Genomic DNA, 22,671 nt, shown 5'->3' on the forward strand with positions numbered 1-22,671 from the left:
TCTTTTACTAACGTTAAAGAATAACAACTGTTCCATTGGCCTGATTAATCAAGTTGAATTCAATTCCATCAGCAAAATGTGAGCAATAACAAGAGTCATTTTCATTCACAATTTAGAGTGCATTAGATGTATAATTCAAGACACATACACATGATGCACTGTTAGGAGCGCTAGTGTCGATTATGGTGCATGGCTGCTGGGAATAATAGCTTAATTTTAATAAAAAGAGTGAATGGGAACGCCAACACCCACTCACCTCCACAAACAAAATAAAGCTGCTCCATTCGTTCAAAAAATACTTTTCAAAAACAAATCCCTCATTTTTTCCCCCCTACCATTGTAGTCCTTGTTGCAAACGAAAAAAAACCCCCCATCAATTTGTCTTTTATTTCTCGTCTCCAAAAAAAAAATAAAAAAAGATCTACTTTTGTTTGTTTGTTTGTTTTAAATCCTCGCGCAGCTGTCGTGTTCGTCCTCTTGGCGTTTCTGCTGGTCCAAACCTGATGCAAGAAAGTGTTAGATGCTTTCGACGTGTTCTTGGGGCAGCGAGCTGTCACGGCGTCCAGCGAGAAAGATTGATCACATGCAGGCTTCTTTGTTTAGAGCCGCGCAATAAACAGCCCTCACATCCTTCCTGCACATTTCCCCCCCTTCCTTTGCCTCACACTTAGCTATATAGTACACCCTCCACTGCAGACGACAATGCCATAAAAAGCACCAACACATTATATGGCAGTATGGAGGGGGATTATTATAGGACTATAGAACAGGGTATACACGCTTTAAAATGATGGATAATATATACGCATTTCTTATATTGAGGCCTTTACAGATTGTTGTGCAGTATACATTAAATAAATACATCCCCAAAATCTATATGATGTTATATTCCCATATGTGCCTGCTATATGCATGTGCATGTGTCCCGCTTCACGGGGGGTCACGTGACTTGTTGGACTAGTGAAACCCGGTAAAGAAGGTCTCAAATACATGAAGGGAAGGTGGGCGGGTGGGGGTGGCAGAAGCCTTAGGAGGCACGTGGGAAAGACGACAGGGGATGTAGTTATGGAATTACAAGAATGAAGTCATAATCTATACGACAGTTAAATCGTAACATTAACAGCATAAATATGTTCCTGCATTATGATAAATTGTTGAAGATGTCAAGTTAGGAGTTTTTGCCTCGTAAAATGCTGCAGCCAATTATTACTTTTTTTCTGGAGGCATTTTGTAGTAAATTTACGTCTTGAAGACAAACATGCTTTCAACATGCACTTTACCTCGTAACATTAGTAAATTATTGACTTTTTTGTAGCAGCGGTTTGTTCTAATTCTCAACGTTTCGATAGTAAGTTTCCTTTCTAATTGTAATATTATGTCTTTACAAGGCATGTAACATTGGCACTTTGTGACTTATTTTGCTTTTACTTTATTGTGGCATTATGACTCATAAAGTTGCAACCTTGTCTCGTAATATTCTGACTTCATTCTGGTATTAGCCTTTATCCTTGCAATATTCTTTTTTTATTTTATTTTTCTATTCTACTAAAATGTTTGAAAATAATTCTGAATAATTCTCTCCCCCCCCCCACTCACTCTGTTTTGTGTATGTTGGAGGAGGGGTGGTCAGATAATTGCACATGCATGGTGCATTGTATTCTCTTGCTTTAGTCAAATATTTTCATTATTTTTGTAAAAAGCATTATTTATTTGACTATCTATCTATCCATCTATCTATCTATCTATCTATCTATCTATCTATCTATCTATCTATCTATCTATCTATCTATCTATCTATCTATCTATCTATCTATCTATCTATCTATCTATCTATCTATCTATCTATCTATCTATCTATCTATCTATCTATCTATCTATCTATCTATCTATCTATCTATCTATCTATCTATCTATCTATCTATCTATCTATCTATCTATCCATCCATCCATCCATCCATCCATCCAAGTGCACCGTATACAATAAGTGGGAATGTCACGTTGAGCGCGTAGGCGTCTGCGTGGACGTTCAATTTTCCTAGGCCTTTCTTTAAGGGAGGTGTGTAAATAGAGCAGCCTCGACGCGTGAAACGAGGCGTTTCCCCCCTCCCCTCCCTCGATCAATCACGAGGAGGGACAGTGGCCTCTTTTGATAAAAAAAAAACGCCAAATTGTCATTGGGCAGATGCAATCATGTGACAAGCCGCGGGCTCTGGTGCCGAGCCATGTCCTCTGCAAGGCAACAGTTCACGGGTTTTAGAGCTCCCCTAACGACTCTATCCACTTTAGCAGTCTGATTAATTTCACTTGTTTTAAATGACTCATCTCCCAAAAGCGGCTTATCCGAAACCGAGGAGAAGAAGAAGAAGAAAGAGGAGGAGATGAATTACGCGTTTGGCCTCGAAAGTGGTTTTATCAACAGTCAGCCGTCGCTCGCCGAGTGCCTGACATCCCTCCACGACCGCGATGCCTTCCAGAGTGCATCCATCAACACATCGACGCTGATTCCTCCTCCCCCTCCTCCGGACCAGCCGGCGAGGGGCTGTAGACGTCCGCAGCACGCAGCAGCATCCGCTGCCGCGCATTATGCTTGGATGAAGGAGAAGAAAAGCAGCAAGACGCAGCAGGATCCCGCAGGCTCTTCTCCACTGCAAGGCAAGACAACATGATTAATAACTCCCATGTTAAATAACTTCCATGTTATCTGCTCGCTTGCATGACAGGCCTTACGTGGGCGCCTCTTTTTTTTTTCTTCCTCTTGAGGATTTGGATTTTAAATCATGTCTTTAAATCGTGATGGATTGCGCATCTGGCATTAATCTCTGCATGTCATCAATCTTCTGTCGCGTCACCGCAACTTTCACCTATATGAACATTTTTCAGGCCACGATTTCACTCGTTTCTCTTTTTTTTTTATTTCAGTTCCACCAGCGTTAATAACCGAGGGCGATTGCCCCGCGGCGTCCTGCAGGAGGTTGAGGACGGCGTACACCAACACGCAACTTTTGGAGCTGGAGAAAGAGTTCCACTTCAACAAGTACCTGTGCAGACCCAGGCGGCTGGAGATAGCCTCCTCGTTGGATTTAAGCGAGAAGCAGGTCAAGGTGTGGTTCCAGAACCGCAGGATGAAGCATAAAAGGCAGACTCACTGCAAGGAGAACCGCGAGAGCGAAAGCAAATACTCGGAAGACTTTTTGGAAGAGGGTGCAGAGGCGCTCCCCGTCAAGGGGGAGGGGTACTTCCAGCAAAATACTTTCAGTTCACAACACTGTCCTAACAGCCACAACGGCGACGATGTTTCCACTTTGTGCACAAGTGAGAAAAATGCAAAACATCCTCCGAACTGCACTCCCACGGCTCCCATCTGTGCGTCCACAATAGGCCAGGACAATGATCGCTCACCGGGTATGGAACTTTACTCATGCGCCTCGTTCTCGCCAAACTGGTCCGGTTCGGTCCAAACGCCACTGGCGTTATCACCTGAAACTTTGGAACTTTTCTCAGAAACACTCACAACATATGGACTTGCATAATTTGAGCTATTGAAACGTTTTTTGTTTAATTCACATTTTTTTTCTATGAAGTGTTTATTCTCAAGTGTAATTATTTAAATAAATGGCACAAATAAGGTAAGTTAAGAAAATAAAGAACTATACTTTCACGGACTGATTCGATTTGTATGTCAAAATAATTCTCTTTTTCTGAAAAAAAAAACTATCTTGATGTGTAATTTGTTTTCAAAGGTCTACCATATAGTGATAATTTTTAAAAACGGTATCCAAATGTGGATCTTCACAGAAAGAAACAAGACGATTTGCGGTGAGATTCGTCTGCTTGGAGTCAAGGAGGGCAAAAGCTACGACTTTTGTCGACTCTCTAATTAAATTTTATTGCCTATAAAACTCACAGCAGTGAGGATGCTTGTTTATTGGCTTTTTTTTTTTTTGCCGTGTAATGCCTTATTTGAATTAAGTATGCTTTGCACCATTGTGCTTTCCCAAAACTTTTTTAATGATCAACAATTGGAAATTAATTAAAATCTCATGTTTCTTTAAATATGTAAAAAAAAAAAAAGTGAGGGAAAATATCTGTCTTTGATATTATTAACCTAATTTCACATTCTAATGCATCCTTCTTTTTTTTTTAAGTTTGAACATTTTAATGTTTTTCATTAACCTTGAATCAAAATGATAAAATATGATTAATACACATCTAATGGTCATGCTGTTTAGAAAAACAAGTTAAATCAACTTTCATTAAAATTACATTACGCATTGAGGCCTAACATATTTCAAGCTGTTTTTTCTCAATATTTCAATGCACTCCAAGTTGAAGTTTACTTTATAACTAAAAATAAAACTAAGAGAATTACAAATTGTAAACTTTGACTTATTACAAGTTAGCTTAGCTTAATGCTAACACATACTGGTAAACGCCAAAGACAGGCTAATGAAACTAGCATCAATGTTGCTGTAATTATAAACATTTAAACAACTTTTATTTGAACACAAGTAGCAACACAGGCAGACAGTTTACAATACTCACAGGTACAAATTCTTTCTCCTCTACATAATCAACATAAATTGCTTTATTACAATTCTTTATTCTAATATTTTCATTCTATTTAATTATATAATTATATTAATTATATTACTTTATAAAATACAATAGAGTGCTATTTCCCTTAAAATATTTTATAAAAATGTCATTTTTATTTAATTTTTTCATGCTGGAACAGATTATAGCATTTCCATTCATGTCAAATGGGAAAGATGATTTGACCATATGGGTGTTTTGAGTAATGAACATGGTCACAGAAAAAAAACAACCTTTTATGTCAATGCACCGCTGTATACTATTAAAATATACAGTATTATAATGTTGAAATCTTCACAAAGTGTGACTATTTTTTGATAACCAACCATTAAAAAGACGACTCATTCTAAAAAGTATGTCATTGGATTTACACACCCACACACACGGGTGAAAGGTCAAGCTGGCTCTTCTTTCCTCTCCAAGCTGGGAGGAACTACTGCCGGGTCAGGAGGGGGTCATGGCTTGAATGCACATAGAGGATTTGAGGATAAATCTAAACCGTATGTGACACTGGATGATTTTTGTACAGCAAAATACGAGTCATTCATATTGTGTTTAATAAACAAAGGTTTAGAGCACATATAACGCTATCACATATGAATTCCCTCGATAAGTACAGTGACATTTAGGTCACATTGACATTAGTTTAAAGGCCCCCGTCTCTTCACCTGGACAAGGAATGGGGCCTGTCACAAGATGATAAATGAATGATTGATACTCCTGCAAGCAAAACAACAGAGTTGTGTTTCTTGAATGCAGCAGGATAAACATGTTAGTTTTTCATGTTATATTCTCAATGCTGCGTGTTGCTAAATCCCGACACAGATTTGGTTGTTTGCCTCAATTTTCATTTGAGATTTTATGGACAAACAAGTGCACAAATCTGAGAGTTACCAACTATAGACACTTAGGTAAACTTGAAATTCAAAACAACAGCTGTATCAAAATCCCATCTGATGCGGAAAAGGAGTGAAAATGAGCAATTCAGCTATAACTGTTTCAAAAATTCTGTAAAATAATTTTGCGGTGGCATCATATTAAACGCTATTTCTATTAATTTGCATTTCTATTTTATAGTTAAAGGAGGTAACCAAAAGAGAAAAAAACTTTGCCTTGCAGATTTACAATGCTGTAAACTACGAACAGCATTTTATTGATGCTGTGAGGGGGATGTCACTGCTATCAAAAGAGGAAACACCTTTCTTTCTGCCTATCAATGATCCCTGTTTGTATTTACAATGTTGACATAAACATCATAAACTAAACAGTTCCCTCCCCCTCCATTTGTTTGTGGCATGTGCCAGGGAGCCCAGTGTGATATTATCAAGAATCAATGTAAAATATGACAACGCTATTGTGCTGTGACTTTAATAGTGCGTCAAGCCCCATTAAAGCATCAAGTAGGCAGTAGCTGTCTCGTATATCGTCTGCATACACTGAAAGGCCGCTGCGCCCATAAACGTCACTGCGCGTGCGTGCGCGTGCGTGTGCCTGCTAATAAATAATGCACGGTTCACTTCCGCCTATTGCGCGCGTGAGCCACTCGCCGCTACTTCCGCATCACGTGACCTCTGTCACCCGCTGGACTCTTGCTGTTCACAACACAACAATGCGAGCCGTTCCCGAGGAACTAACGACGCTTATATTAGGTAAAATATTATTTTAAAACACAGCTAGACAGTAGTTTTTGTTGTTGTTGTTGTCATTTTGTAACTTGAAATGTGACTAAAACGCACTTCCCCACTGGCTCATCATGCTTCTTAAAAGAGGAAGCAGAGACTTTAAAATGGATGATGACTTTCTTTTTCTGTCCCTTAGAATGCACACCTGTTTTCATTAGTTTTAAGTCAGGTATTTTATTCATGATTTTTCCCCCCCTAATGTTTAGACCTTGAGACTTTCCTCTGTGATGGCCTCAAAGGGGAAAATCTCAGCAAGAAGGCAAAAGATAAGAGAGAAGCATTCATTAAACGGATTAAAGAGGTCAAATTAGGGTATGCATCTTTCTGTCTGTCTGTCTATCCATCTATCTATGAGACTAATAGTACCTCTACTTTCTTTGCAACAGCTTTCCACATGATTTCAAGGAGAAGGGTAAGTTGTTTTTAAAATATTCTACATCAGAATGGGCAATTTAAATGATAGAGGGGACCACAATTTTTCGTCAGTGCTACTGGGTGGCAGGCACATTGTACTACACACTTCCATGTTCCTAACCAGTTGTATGATTAAAAAAAAAAAAGAAGACAAAATCAGTCAATTGACACGTGTGCAAAATATGTGCTCCTAGCCTCTTAATATATTAAATTCTCAATGCATGCATAAAATATCCACCATTCAACAACAAAGAGTTTGAAGCAAACAACAAAATAACCACATACTTTGAAAAATAATCCAGTTAATGGGCTCTCACAAAAATCAACTCACACGAAATTTCACTACTATTGAGGTTCTATGTTTGTGCTGTATGGGAGCATGGAGTAATGTGGAGTAAACATTTTTGGCTGGCGAATACGTTTGAGTGTATCTACGAATACGTTTGAACATACTGTATTTAAGTACGTTTAAAAGACAAGACAAGACAAGACAAGACAAGACAAGGCAAGTGCAATTAAGCCATGTCTACCATCTAGTGCTGAATGGTGATATTACAACTTAAAACAATACAGTGGAACCATACTTTTAGCAAGGGATAGGGTCTGGCAGCCTGCGAATGGCGAAAATCTGCGCATAATTTATGTCTATTCAAATGTATTGGGGGAATTATTTCTGTATTCTTTTTGTAAGCCCAAAATATTCTACAAAACGCTGATAAACATCCAATATACTTTTCCCACCATAAATCAAAACAAAAAAAGCAATCAAAAAAATCAAATTGAAAGAAAATCCCCCCTGAAAAAGATTTTATTACCAAAATCTTTTTTTCCCCTTTTCTTTTAATGAATCAAGGGGGACACTCAGAATATCAAAAAAAAAAATAATAACTCAAATGAAGAGAATTTCATTTCAATTCATTTTTGTCACAGGTGTCAAACTCAAGGCCTGTGGGCCAACCTTCCACATCATTTCATTTGGTCTGTGACAGCTTGCCACACATTTTCCTTGACTTCTGTTCAAATCAGCTGTAGACCTTTTCATTATTATTTACACATACTTCCGGGTGGCAGAAGCTTTAGCAGTCTCCAGTGGCACCACATGTAAACAAACGTGATTTGACCAAGATCACGATTGCGAAAACGGAAAATGGCTCGAATGATGATTGTAGCCTTCTTCTCCACCACCGTAGTTTGAATGTGTGAAGTGTCATTCGAAAAGATTTTACGTGAGGTTAATTCCTTGGAAGGGAGATGGAACACCAGCTGTAATTTACATTACAACACAGAAGTTGATTCAAAATAAACGTGGTGGAAATTCAGTTAACGTAATTATTGAGGGACTGGCCAATTAATTGACTATTCTGTTGCTTGGATTAGAAATGGAGAGCATGCTGTCGTCTACTAGCAGGATAGCTATTATGAAAATGTCTTTTGAAATAAATTATAAAAGTGCAGCGGCAGTTCTGAAATGTGACATTATTGTTTGACAGCCTATTAGTCTCCAAACAAGCACACTGCAGCTCAGCATCTGGCAGGCAGTAAAATTACGGCAAACCATGAACTTTAAACCAAGTTACCGTTATTTTTGGTTTACCATTACGACCCCTAGCAGTTATAAAGTACATTTATGTATTTTCACCGTTATCGCTGGCCCCCTGCGGGCAACCATAACTACCACGTGGCTCCCCCAATAAAAACAAGTTTGACACACCTGCTTTATCGCAACAACAATGACGTGTGATTTTGACCAGTGGTCCTCTTTCAGGTGGAGAGGACTCGGGTGAGGATGAGGAGGAGGCGGACAGCAGCAACAACGATGGAGGCTCACTGCAGTCTGAGCGCACCGACAAGGAGGAGGAAACCTATGAAGGTAAAAAGCGCTTTGAACGAGCTATTTGCTAAGGTGGCGCAAGTTGCGAGTCTTTCCTTTTAAACAAAGTGACTTGGAGTGTCATCGTAGTGAAAGAGACATTCCAACTGCAACTTGGCAACACACTTTGGGAAGACATTTGAGAGTGGAACTGCTTTTCCCGCCACCTGTTTTACTGCACAAGGGTGTTTTATTGCTAGCAGACACACTGAAGTACTAAGTCTGAGAAAAACGTGACCAAACATAAAGTAGCTTTAACACCCTCTGTGCCCTGCTTTCAATGCATAACCTTGACTCAAGTATTTTTGTTTATAAACGTTACTTTTATTGCATTCCATTGAGCTACATTCCACTCCATACTTTTACTTGTCCTGTTTGAGTAATCCAACAAAACCACTTGTTTGGCTCCGTTTCACCAATCAAACGGTTCCTGACAGTCACATTACGGAAAGTCTCCGTGGCTCCACACAGAAGCAACGTTTTCAAAGTGACTCATGGCAGAAACAACGACAGAGGCACAACTTTGAAAATAAACGGCTTATGCCATGTGCTGTCATGTGTCTGCCCCCAAAATAACCACATTTCAGCCCAAGCCTAAGAGCTCCATTTCAAACTGGTGAGCCTATTGGGCTGTTTGTTGCGTTTAAACAAAGAAAGCTAATTTAAACCAAATTATTGTGGTTAATTTTGTCTTAATTTATGTTATTTTATAAAAAAAAAAGAAAGAAACAATTCATTGTTTTAGGTAAAAGTGATGTGGCAATATCTGAAGTTGCACATTCCCATTTTATATTTTTGTCTGTTTGACATTGGTACTCTGATTAGAAAATAATAAATCAGAAGTTACTCACCTGCTAATCAGTGCTTGTTTAGTTTTTTTTTTTTTGACTGAGTACTTAGTTTTGCTCAAGTAGAGCAGTCTCTTGTCTATCGAGGTAAATAAACGTAGTAGTAGTGATCCATTTATTTTATTATTTATAAAACTTTATGACACTCCCCATTTCACATGCTCGTATAAAAACTTCCTATTAGGACTGGGACTATCAAATATTTTTAGAATGGATTATTCAATTGATCATCCTGTGTTAGTCCAATAATTGCAATACATAATATTCTTGTGGGGTGCAGGTATTTATTTATTTCCGCTTTTACCATTTTCAACTTCTACCCTGTATTATATCTATGACTTTGAATGTGGGTGGCTTTAAAAGGCGGGGCCTCGCCTGTTGAGTGATGTTTGAGAGAGCAAATGACAGAGTTGGCTGTTGTTGGCGCAGGATAGCGACTGGCTGTTAACTGGCTAACCATTAGCCAATCCGTGTGCTGAGTGAAAAGTAAAACTGTCACATGTTGAGGGATGACTGGAATTATTTGGAAGACAATCTTTTAATTATTATCATACAGTACCAGGCAGTACTCTTACTTGAATGCGATGAAATTTTTTTTTGCTACTCTACACACAATCGAGTCACATTACATGCCATTGGCTCACGCAGGTGTACCTAATATTGTGGCCAATGACGGCTGTCTGTTCACATTTCAAAATAAAGTGTCAGGGAAGTCCAAGTGAAGTGGCGATTTAGTGTGGCGGGGTTTTATGGCCCGTAAGCAGCTGCCACTTTTATGGCGTCTCTTTCACAACTTTGACACAGCAGTTGAACATTTGCATTGAAGTTGCACAGCGCAGTAACGAGGCAAAAATGATCCCCGAATGGATGCGCCGCAACTTTTTGATAGCCATCATCAGAATTTAGAACCCATCTGTTGCTGTTTTACTAGTGAAAAGTTTTGAATGCTCATGATTCTCTTTCAGGTTGTCACCAGTCTCCACCAATGGCAGCGCAAGACCTGCAGTCTATTCTCATGTCGGGATACCTGGAGAAACGCAGGAAGGGTTTGTGGTCTGCTAATAGATGATGATGATGATGATGATGATGATGATGATGATGATGACGACGACGGATGTGAGCCATGTGTTGTTGTTGTTGTTGTTGTTTTTTAGGGGGGTCAAAAATAGTGTGGTAATTTTGAGTTAATTGAAAGTTTCTTTAACGGCACTAATTTTTTCTAAACGCGGGATTAATGACCGGCCCTTACTTGGAAAGTCTGTACTGGGGGAATTCCAGTCGCAATGCAGCAGACACGTCCGCGTCAAAATTGATCAGTAATACATTTAATAACAATGCATATCTTTGTGGAGACTGGGGTCAAGTTATGTTTTACAATTTAAAATTAAAAAAAAAAGTTACTTCATGTTAAAGATTAGATAGCTCTTAATATGAAAAGAATAGCACTGAGCTATCAACCATGTCTTAAAAATCCAATTATGCCATCTAGTGGCAAAAAAATGACCAACACAAATTAATATCACTTGTTTTTTTTACCGTACAGTGCATCTTTTTAGTTTTAACTCAATTTTATGAATGATGAAATTACTGTATCAATGACTAATAGATGAAGCCATATTTATATTATTTTAATATTTTTGCCACTTTTATGTTAGCAAGAGTATGAAACCTTAGAAATATATATTTTATTGTACATTTAGAACAGATATAAAATTTGCGATTTATCGTGAGTTAATAATGGAAGTCATGCAATTAATTACAATTAAAACATTTAATCGTCTGATACCCCTATTTTTTTTTTAAACACCTGCACAACGTAGGCACGATATAAATACAGTATGTTCCATTCTAAAAACATGCATGTTCGGTTTACGGAAGGGTTTGAATTGTCCAGAAATGTGAGTGTGAATGTTTGTCTATGTTCCCTGTGATTGACTGTCAGCTGTGACAGGTTATAGAAAATGGATGGTTTGTAGGGGAGTAGAGCTGCATGCACTGTAAAAGAAAGCTGTCTGGAATGTATTTGCCCATGTTGCTAAATAAGACAAAAACATTAGAGATTCCAGCTTTTACATTAGAAGTCTATTGAATTATTCATGCCATGATGTGTCCATGAATGCAAAGTTTGCCACCTCGACAAACAATTTCTCACTTATTGTTACATTAGACAAAAAATGCATTGCCAATTAATTTAAGTTATGTGATCTTCTTGACAGATCACAGTTTTTTCGGCCAGGAGTGGCAGAAGAGATGGTGCGCTCTCAGCTATCGCACTTTCTACTATTATGGCAACGAAAAAGGTTGGTGCCATCCTACGTTCTTGTCCATTCAGAGTGACATATACACTGGATGCGCTTCCGGGATGATGACGGCGACGTTGTTGCCGTGTGACAGACAAGCAGCAGAAAGGCGAGTTCAACATCGATGGCTACAATGTCAAAATGAACAGCAGCTTACGGAAAGACTCCAAGAGGGACTTTTGTTTTGATGTCTCAGCTCCTGACAAGCGAGACTATCAGGTACTGTACATTTGCTGTCCCCTTTTTTAACGATATATGTTTGTGCGTCTGTGCATGTGTTACATTTTTCTTCTGGAAATGTATTCATTGATTTCACACTGCTGCTTTTTCAGCGTCTCGGCCTTGCATACATATTTATTCAAATGTGTATGTTGTAACAGGAGAACATCTTGCTTGTGGAGCCTTTTTGTGATGCATTAATTCAGTGTTTGTTCATGTTAAGTGCCACATGAATAATTTGTCTCTGGCTACCATATTTTGGCCTGTCCTTTCATTAGTTTTGTGCGTCATCGGCCAAAGAGGCAAAGGAATGGGTGAAATGCGTAGACCTCGTTTTGAAAGGTTTGCCATACTACTTAATATATACTAATTATATACTTAGCAGCTGCCACATGGGTTTCTTTGAATGTATTTTCTCCAAATGTGTCTGTAGATAAGTCTGGTATCATCCAAGAAGAAGAAGATGACGACGAGGTAGAGAAGGAGGAGGAACAGCTAATGTATGATGATGTTGGACTCGCACCGGATACAGACATCTATGAAGTGCTCCCAGGTAAAATGTCACACAAAAAGGCACTTTATTATAAATATATTTAATTCACTCAAGCTGGCTATTCTTAAATATTATCAGTCAAGCTGAAGGCACAACATGGATTTTCACAAGCGGGGATATTATGCTAGCAACTTCAATAAATACAAAAAATGATAACAGAGGCAGTTTTATATGGAAAAAAAATTCTTGGGCATCGTCGGGTACTCTCGTCTGATGGGATTTTCTATAATTGCAATTTGTCCTCCCACAGTTGTTAGAAATTGCTGAGGCAACACAAATCATTTGTGATTCATGATCAAACTTTACAACTGAAATAAACTTTTTGGCTATCTAGCAGACGCAGCATCGTAGATCAAGAGAATGACTTGGATGCTTTTTCGCGATCCCGCCGCACATTTTCCTTGTCACTTGCTGGAGAATTGGTGGGGCTCGCTCGCGAGGCCCAAAGCCCAATTAAAAAATTGGCCCGTGCCTGCCACGCACACTGGGCTGTTTGAATGACAAACTAGAAGCTGACAAAACAGCACTATGAGGATTACGAGACAAGTTTATTGATATACATTCGTTTCCCAATTGAATCATTGCTCTGTATTAGATATAAAATGCCAAATTGAATGGAGGAAAACACCATCAGGTGGCCCTTGACATTAATTAATAAGTGCTACAATTTTGTTGGTTCAACAGAAAGTTCAAGAAAGAAGAAGTGACATTTGGAGGGGAAGTTCTAAAAGTATGCAACCCTTGAAATAGTTTGCAACCTTCCTAACCAACTTCCTTTTACAATAAGAGCTGTTTTTGTTTGCTATGTAAAATACTGAACTTAAATGAAATGTTAAATTTTCTTATAGGGATAGACTATTATCGGCCGGGCCGATATTTGTCAAAATGCCAAATATCGGCATCTGCCATTTTACGAGTCTGAAGGCCGATAAAGCTGGCATTGCAATGAGTAGTGAATGCTTGCGAATTTAGAGTTTTCATCAGGATTTGTAAGATGTTCACAAGACAGTTTTTACTTGTCGCAAAGACATTTTGAACGTATTCAGAAAACTTTTCGCTGTTTGCAAAGATCTTTTACAAACCCTGATGAAAACCCCAAGTTATCTACATTCACATGCATTTGTCACTCAGTGAGTTACAGGGAACTTTTCATTTATGGATTCATTTAAATTTGCACTTTATAAAAATGATGCTGACAACTGGGAACTCCCTTTACATTTTTTTTTTTTTTTAATTAAGAAACTATGTTGAAATTTTAGAAAACTTTATTGACAGTAGAAAACTTTAGGGAACTATTTACAGTACTTGCTTAATATTTAATTTTGCTTAACACATGCTGGTGACCCTGCATTAAAAAAAATATATATATATATATTTTTTTTAACAAAGCTGTCAATTCTTTATGTTTAAAATTAAATGTTTTTTTGGTACTAATATTTTCTGTTTTACTGCAAATGCATACTGGCTGAAAATATTGGTTATTGGTCTCCTTGACTACTACTAATTGCTATCGTATCGGCCTTGAAAAAAACTTAATGGTCTATCACTATTTTCTTATATTCTATGTCCTATTTTTGTTTATGTTATGATGCCTCCAGAGCCAGACACAAGCACAGACTACCAGAACTACTACCAGGGCTTATGGGACTGTGTAGGGGACCACCCGGATGAACTCTCCTTCAAGCGTGGAGACACCATTTATATACTGAGCAAGGTAATGAAAACCGGCCTTGTCTAAAACCTAGATATTTTTCTTCATGCAATAATTCAACAGCAATGTTAAGCGAGGTGCCGCTGAGCCAGGACCACCTGAACGAAGTTATTCCAAGGCCTTGGGAGGAACTGGTCCTTGATAATCCTTTACTGGCAGCAGCTGGCCCGTTGCCTGGAGCTGGAGGCCGACTGGGCCGCAGTCAGCCTCTGGCTGTCTGATGGGAATTAGATGTGTCACGACGGAAACTGTTTTAGTGCTGTTGGCTGGCCGCGTCATTCCATCACGTCCATCTGGGCCGCCTCGGCGCGCTTCCGCCGCTGCCTTCAGCCCACACACCTATTAGACGTCTCGCTCACCTCGCCAAATAGGAATGCGTGTTCTCAGGAAGCCAAGGGCCTTTTCTGACACGCTATTCAGAGCAGGCGAGGACGTGTGCTGGACGTCCAATTTCCGAGGCTTGTCAGCTAGCTCGAGGGTGTGGAGGACTGAGAGGACCTTTTTTTGATTAGGCAAGAGAACAAGAGCGTTTTTGTTCCTTCATGTGGCCCGAATTGAGCTTTGTTATGCTACATCGACAACACTTACGCTTTCAAATAAGAGGGCAAATAAGGAAAGTGGTCTGAGGCCGATGTGTGAAATGTTGTCCTTGAGAGCTGGATGGATTCTTGGTGCATGTTGCTAACTGAGACTTGCTGACAACTTGCCAGGTCATTTTTGTAGTCTAGCCTGCCATCTAGTGGCCGTTCCATGCAGTCATTAAAAAGAGTCAGGATAAACAATCATACCCGTATTAAAAGATAATTATTTAATAAAATAAATCATATTTTACTGCTAGTTATCATGAGGTTACAGTGATTGCCCACAGCATTGGGTACATTTTCACAGTTTAATGAGTGCAATTCTGCACCACTGCAATCTGCACCTTTTAAGACATACATAGAAGTACAATGATACCAGATGAATTCTAAATATTACAAATAACCAATTTTTGATGAAACCTTTTCATTTTGTAAAATTAAGCTGAAATTCTCAAGTGTTTGTTGCTCAACGACAGTGTCAATCATTTGTGTTGATCAACAAAATGAATAATGTCCCTTTCACTGGTGTGAGGAACTCGACGAAACAAAGCAGACGGACGTTCCGCTGCTCAATGGCCAAATGCTTGTTTATGACTCCTCTCTTTGTGCGCGGAAAAGGGCCAAGAATCAAGTTGCCCTTTCACTCGGACTGCGAGCGCCATTAGCTGGAACCTTGGTGTTGGGGGTTGTGGCCCACTGCGAGGGCAATGACCATAAAACCTGTCTGGGCTGCAGCAGGAGGGACAGCCGACTCCTTGCTCCACTAATGCCCCCCCCCCCCTTCCACCCCAATTCTCCTTTTCCATCCCTCCCCCATTCCTCAGCTCAGAAATAGCTGTAGTGTTACAGCTGCAGGACCCCCCAGTCGGGCCTGAGTGTTGATTATACTGTGGCTGAGGAGGGGGGTGCTTTGTCCAGATATGCCGCCCCTCCTCCTCCTCCCCGGTTCAAGTCACAGCACATAAAACTAATGGAGAAAAGTAACGTCTCACTTCCTTTAAGTGGCTGGAATGGTTGATAAAATGTAAACACTGTGCCAACATAACGCTGCTGCTGTGTGATGTTACTGTAGCCTATATTAACCCGCCCCTAAACACATACTGTCCAATATGTGCTTGTAAACAGATGCACTGATTGTTTCTTTAGCCGTAGGTATTAAAGTGACAGGGCCGCGTTAGTTGCTGACCAAGGCTTCTGTGTGTTGAAGTGTGTGTGTGTGTGTGTGTGTGTGTGTGTGTGTGTGTGTAGCCAGTGAAGGGCGCCATTAGTCGTTTGTCTCTTTCTCTCTCATGTTGTGTCCCGCACCCACTCAAGCACGACTTGTTTGTCAGCCAGAACTGCACAATGAGGTGTTGCCACTTTCAAAGGCAAGTGACAGGAAGTTGTTATGGGCACGCACACACACACACATGGGTCACTCTGCTCGGTTATTGCTTGTGGTGGAATGTCACTTTTATCACGTGACATGGAAATACAATGGATGTGACATTGAGGATTGTTTATTTTGCAGTTGGAAAAATGTCGTCGCTGTCCTGTGAAAAACACTTAGCCTATGTCCATTTTTGTCTTATTTTATTATTATTATTATTTTTTTATTTTTTTACGTTTATGGGATGAAACTGAATGTAGACATCCCAAAAACGTGAAGAAAAAAAAGAAGACATGAGTGATTTATTTTTATGATGCAAAATTGTCAACATTCCCAGAACATTGTTTTATTTGTATTACATTCAAATTTGGTGTAATGAAGACTTGAACATGGGCTAAAAAATTTATTTCTTCTTTTTTTGGGGGGGGAAGTGAATTTTTTTTCCCTCAGACTGATACCTGTACAAGTACTACATTTTTTGAGTAGTTACTGATATCAAGTGTCGATACCACTAATACTTCTGATGCATAAAATTTCCCCCCAAAAAACAATGACAGTTAGACATCCCAACATAGCGTTTTTCCTTAAAATTGCATGAATTTAAGGGAAATTTTCCATTCTTGTCATTTATGAATTTTTTTTTGTTCCTGATCGTAAAACGGACATACTGATACCTTGAAAAAGGACTGGGTATCGGCCCAATACCTGGTATCTGTACTTGCCCAATGCCCAATCCCAAATTGTTTTTTTCCTAGATTCAATGTCACTAAAAAGACAGTTTAGAGTTTCATGTGATCAATTAGAATGTTAGTTTTTTTTTTTTTTGGGCGGTCATGAAGAATGCTTTCTAGAATATATTGTAATTGTAATATATTGTACAAAATTAGAAGAATAAAAATTGCCATTAATTTCATGCAATTTTAAGGAAACATGCTATAAATATATACTGTAAGTAAGTCTTTCTTTACAATCTGTCATCTGTCACGATCTGTCATTGTTTTTATGGGGGAAATTTTATGTAGCCTATTAGAAGTACTAGTGGTATCGGTATTTGGTATTGGTATCGGTAACAACTGTACTAATATTGGTCTGGGAAAAAAAGTGGTATCTAACATCCCTAGTCTCAATAGTGCAACTGCTTAAATTCTTTGTGATGACATCCCGGGAGCTAAGCAATAGTTAGTCAGTCCCTTGCAAATTGTGTGTGAATGCTGCACTATAATAGCAAATGGCAATCCCTCGATATCATTTAAATATGGTACCCACAGGAGCTGTGAGCAACATCCGGCTGACGCCAGAGTAACAGGATTGCTTTCTGGGAACGCTGTGACATGCTTTTAATCTTCTTGTCGGAAAAGTCCAATATTTTCAATCAATACTGTACATGTTTGGACTAAGAATAATGGTGGTAGTTCAGCATTCCCAAATGAGCCACACATTTTATGTGAATCCGCTGAGCAATGCTGCTGCTTTTAAGCACGACAGAAACAAGTGGAAGAAGAATAATAGGATTTTTTTTGTTTTGTTTTGTTTCCTGGACGCACAACAGCATTCACCCAGGCCAGTAAGTGGATACAGATGTGGTCAAGTCTGGCTTTCAGACACTGTGCAGGTTTCTGTTCCTCCCTTTTGTGGCGTTCCCAGTGTTGATTCATGTCCTGGCCAAGACTTTGATGTGAGGTCAGGCTCTTGGTCAAAGAGAGAGGCGAGACGCGTCTCCACGGTGTCCTCAGCGCAGCTCGCTATGCTAACAGCCACTCGCTGGAACTTTTACTTTACGTCGGCGTGGCAGATTTATACGTGATGGCTTTTACGTACATTGAGGCTGATGTGTGTGTGTAATCAGGCAGTCAGCAGGAAATGTGATGATGATAAATGACGGTGAGCAGAAAACAATGCAATGTAATGTAGAAACAGGAAGCTGGAAGGTCAGACACAATTTGTTTATGTCCTTAAAGGGGAAATCAAGCCCTCCCCCCCAAAATAAATAAATACAAATCAGTTTTTATCAATATCAGGAGGCGGCCATCTTGCCACTTGCTGTTGAGTGAAACTGACATCACAGTTGCTCAGGTCTCAGGTAACGACCAATCACAGGTCAGCTTCAGAAAACAGGTGAGCTGTGATTGGTCGTCTGAGCCCTAAGCAACTGTGATGTCATCTTCAGTAGACAGCAAGTGGCAAAATGGCCGCCCCCTGAGATGGATAAAAACGGCTAGATTTTTCTGCATATTCCACAAATGTAATATTGATCAGAATGTCATGTTTAGACTAGTGAGGTCACATACAGTATAACATTACTGTCAAGACATGATTAAGGTTGTCTTCCCCTTAACCAGAAATTCTTGGGGCTAATTTTAGGGTCAAATTAGGTAATCAAATCACTTTTTAACATCACTTCTAGTGTCTGTAGACATCTTTTTTTTGCTTTGAATGAGTCGGCTTATTTCAATCAACTTCTGTTGTATGTTTGTTTTTCTACTTCTCATGTTTGTCTTTTCGCACCTATTGTTTAAGCTACTCATTTGTGAGTAAGGCCCAAACGCTGACTCAATCACTACTATTTCTATGCTATAAGCCAGTCTTGATTTTTAGCAAAGGAGATTGCGTGTACGTGCATGTGCCTGTTTCGTTTCAGCTTCTTCTCTTTAAATGATTTTCACATCTGTCTTCCTTCAGGAGTACCAGAGCTACGGTTGGTGGGTTGGACAGAAAAATGGAAATATTGGAATCGTGCCCCGAGACTACCTGCTGGAGCTCTATGCTTTGTAATACTGGTAATAATTTTGCTTAGTTCAAAAAGACTCATTAAAATACACTGGCATGCATCCGCTTAGCCGCTGTGACTCAATAATATTTGATGGAATTATTTTCCTGCAGACTGCACTGTTTTTTTTTTCTCATCAAATGTACTTTAGTATGTCAGTTATTCTCAACTGGTGGGTGGAGACCCAAAATGGGGTTGCAGACACAGTTTGGATGGGTCATAGAGAGCTAGTCAAATAATACCGGGGGTCTTCAGTTGACATGAATGTTATGATCATTGTGCAAATAACTAGTTTGCTGTTTTTAGTGCCTAGAAGTGTTTTTAATACAAATATTTCATACTTTTCCTATATACGTTTTCACCTTAATTTACAATATTGATTTTTGTACATGCAATGGTCATGTTCATTCTAGATTTCTTAATAAGGTGCCCTGAAAGGAACTTAAAAATACAGTGTATATTGAACATTTTCTTTGTTGTTCTTAACTTCTATATTTACTAACCCAGAGGTGTCCAAACTATGGCCCGGGGGCCATTTGTGGCCCGCTAACCTTTTTTTTTTTTTAGCACCCCACAGTATACAATAAAAACTATATTTATAGCCTACTGTTGATGGAGACTACCACTACTAGTATTTAATTAATTTCATATTCTCTAGAGCTTTTCTAGATATGAAGATACAATTTAATTATTTACAAGTAAAATAGGAACATTTATTTTCCTAACTTTGTGGTGAATAATTGGTCATTCATTTTTAGAAGCAAAAATGGTTTCTCCGTATTGCCAACCTATCACATTAATTAACTGTTTTAAAAATGGTCCGATTGCTTTTGTTTTGGTTCTGAATATAAAGATGGGATTCGGCTGCTGTTTAGTACAGGAGTAACTCTAATCTAATGGGTTAAAGGGCCGGGCCACCCTAATATTTAGAAAAAATCCTCTATTTGCCTCATCTCATTCTACAATATAATCTATTTTTATCAAAGTAACTGGAATATATACAATATGAAATTGCTTGACTGATTTTGGCGCATTTACTAAATTTAAAGTTGAAAGTTTTTTTTTTTAAAAGTGGCCATTGCATCCTTAGATCTTTCTGGATGTGACCCTGAGAGGAAAAAGTTTGGACATCCCTGGTTTAACCCTATAATTATACCACAAGATGGCAATAGCGAGCCTGTGAAGGTCATAGATCTCAGTGAGCCGTAACCTTTGCCCCTTTTAGTGTTGTCGTTGGGCATGCACTGTCAATATGAGACGCTTTCAGTCACTTTTCAGATAAATACATATGTATCTATTTGTAATAAAATGATTCATTCATTCGGTCAGCACTTTTGTTGCGTGCTTCAAAGGGGTCTCGGTGTGTTTTATGGGGCCTGTGAGGGTTTGCCGGGCAGCGGATCACAGCGTGCCAGATGGCCGGCTGGGCTGTGTGCCGGAGGTGCACTAATAAGGCAGACAGGCACTCTGATAGCACAGACTCTTATCGCCCTCCGAGGGGCCGTTTGACAGCAGGCGAGGCAGCGTTTGCTTGGCGCGCTCCCGCCGAGGTTAGGCACACACTGTACATATCGTTTTACAACCTTCCTGAGTCAAAGAGCGAACTTGTAGCACAGTTGTTTTGGCACACAGAGAGGCCCGCTCAAGGTTTTGTCAAGGTTGGGACAAAAGTGAGAAGAGAAATGTGTCAGCGTTGCCTCCATCTTTGCTCCAGCGTCTGGGGTTTGTTCCTCCTGAGTGATGGGCGGGTCGCCCGTCCTTTGGGTGACATTCAAAAGCAACATAAATCCTGCTCTTTACTGTACCGCGCAGCCTTGAAGCTTCTCTGCTGATTGGAGGTCTAATGAATTACCATAATTAGTTGTTGAATATGCGGCATTGTCGCTGTGTTTTAGGTAGAGAGGAAATGTTTTGTTTCGAGTGGGAAATGGCCACAGTGGAATTTTCAGCCAGCACAGATCATCAAATGACATATGTGTGACAACAATATGTCATGCAATCATTTCAGCCAACACTTTTATGTTTTGATACTTAAATGAGGATTTCAACATGCCTTTCCTTGCTGCCTGGCTTGGTATTTACCCTCCGCGTCTTTCTTTTACTGTCCGAATATGGCTGCCAGAGGCAAGTAAAGCTAAATATTGCCTTTCATTTTTATGTGACAATAATGGATTTCCTTAATGGATGTCAACTATACCCCCATCCCCCGTTTCGATGTAGACTGCCATATTCTGGAAATATACAGGTTCCTTTATTGCAATTTAACATCAAGATAAAATGTTTCCTAGATAAATGCCAACGCACCATTAATCTGTAGCACACTAAATTACACTAATGATACCACAACATCACCAATTAATACCTGCCACCATAAAGATGGGGCTTGTATCATAGATAGATATATGACATATAGATACAGATTAGAAAGATACTCTGGATTCCAGTGTCTAGAATCTACAGTTTATTTATTTATTTTTTATTCTTCAGTCACTGATACCAAGTACTGATGCCACAAGTAGTTTTGATGCATAAAATGTACACCAAAAAACACTGGCGTTTAATTTTAAAGAAAGGCTTAGCTACATATCTCAATATAGTAATTTTCCTTAAAATCGCATGAACGTAACTCATTTGCTCCCCAAAACTTTCTATTTTGAATATTGCCATGGTCCCAAAACGTATTTATACGTTTTTATAAATGTTTTTTTTTTTTTTTTTTTTAATGCTAGAGCATACAGAACGCTTTGATGCAGCCTCTGACCTGAAAAGGTCGCTTAAAGCAATAGTAGTTATTACAAAAACGGCCAGCAGGTTGCAGCAGAGTGTCAGAGATCAACCAGGGCTATGTAGCAAAAAGCTATTTTCTTCAGTGTTTTCAACAGGTTTGTGAATAATGACGAAACTTAGCTATATTCTAATGCTAATTTCTGCAAAACAGAAACTGATACAAATATAAGTTTTTTACTCTAATCTTTCTTTTGTTAGGTTTCATGTTTTTATAGCAATATAACACAATATTCTGTGGAACTTGCAAAACAAGTAAAAACCCAGTAAAACAGCCGGGAGCGAACGAGGTTGGCTGGGAGTGAATGAGTTAATGGCAATATTCTATTTTTTTTAATTTCTAAGTTCTAGTTCCTGATCTTAAAAAATGGCCATTACTGGTATCGGCTTCCGTCGCAAGAACGGATACCCTGAAATAAAGCCGTGTATCGAGATACCTGGTATCGGTTCTCACCCATCCCTAGTAGTAGTAGTAATAATAATAATGATAGCATTCTAAAATGTTTTTTTAGATACTTGAACCAGGTTTATTTTAAAAAGAACCAATAGTGAAGCATTATTATTAGTCCTCAACATGTCAACTTTGTTTGCGCAGTATATCTCTGCAGGGGTTTGTCCCGTAGACGATCGTGTTACTCGAAGCAAGTGCAGTTTGCAAAGACGTTTAGCCGCGATACTTGCTCACCACGGTCGAGGAATGTCATGCTCATGCATCCTCTTGACCTCTTATAACCCTCACGGCTTCTGCAAAGGGCTCAAGGCGTTTTTGTGCACCACTATAGGGACTTCATCTTGATCATGCTGTCAGCTGTTCACATTCTTCACTTTCACCAGGTCGTTGTGACGTACAGTAGATCAGCATGCGGCTTCACTGAGCGTTTCCGTCAGGAATAGCACCAACGCTTTATTTATGCGCTATCGTCTGGGATTTCACAGCAAATGTATTGCCTTTCGAACTGGCCTTTTGTCAGCGTTCCATT

General features: G+C 39.2%; 2 protein-coding genes across 2 annotated transcripts; both read left to right on the top strand.

The window, feature by feature from the left end:
* The first annotated feature begins 1,934 nt into the window (after positions 1–1,934).
* hoxa2b (homeobox A2b) lies at positions 1,935–3,543 on the top strand. The gene is given in 3 exon segments (XM_086079199.1): positions 1,935–2,652; positions 2,920–3,515; positions 3,517–3,543. Coding segments are annotated over 3 exon segments (897 nt in total). The 5' UTR covers positions 1,935–2,378.
* Positions 3,544–6,127: 2,584 nt separating this feature from the next.
* Positions 6,128–19,372, top strand: skap2 (src kinase associated phosphoprotein 2). Its single transcript, XM_086079198.1, has 11 exons — positions 6,128–6,242; positions 6,482–6,587; positions 6,662–6,687; positions 8,455–8,559; positions 10,373–10,453; positions 11,624–11,707; positions 11,802–11,926; positions 12,205–12,268; positions 12,360–12,479; positions 14,078–14,193; positions 18,820–19,372. The coding sequence occupies exons 1-11, from the start codon at positions 6,203–6,205 to the stop codon at positions 18,910–18,912; spliced, it is 960 nt and encodes a 319-aa protein (XP_085935324.1). The 5' UTR covers positions 6,128–6,202; the 3' UTR covers positions 18,913–19,372.
* Positions 19,373–22,671: the final 3,299 nt, after the last annotated feature.

Source organism: Leptonotus elevatus, chromosome 6 (genome assembly GCF_054856555.1).
Source record: "Leptonotus elevatus isolate MCC_2025b chromosome 6, RoL_Lele_1.0, whole genome shotgun sequence".
Lineage (NCBI taxonomy): Eukaryota > Metazoa > Chordata > Actinopteri > Syngnathiformes > Syngnathidae > Leptonotus > Leptonotus elevatus.

Excerpts from the sequence above, each read along its gene's own strand:
- skap2 (XM_086079198.1), top strand. The coding sequence starts at position 6,203 with ATGCGAGCCGTTCCCGAGGAACTAACGACGCTTATATTAG. Across the intron at positions 8,560-10,372 it reads GGAGGAGGAAACCTATGAAG|GTTGTCACCAGTCTCCACCA; the intron begins GTAAAAAGCGCT and ends ATTCTCTTTCAG. Across the intron at positions 11,708-11,801 it reads CTATTATGGCAACGAAAAAG|ACAAGCAGCAGAAAGGCGAG; the intron begins GTTGGTGCCATC and ends GCCGTGTGACAG.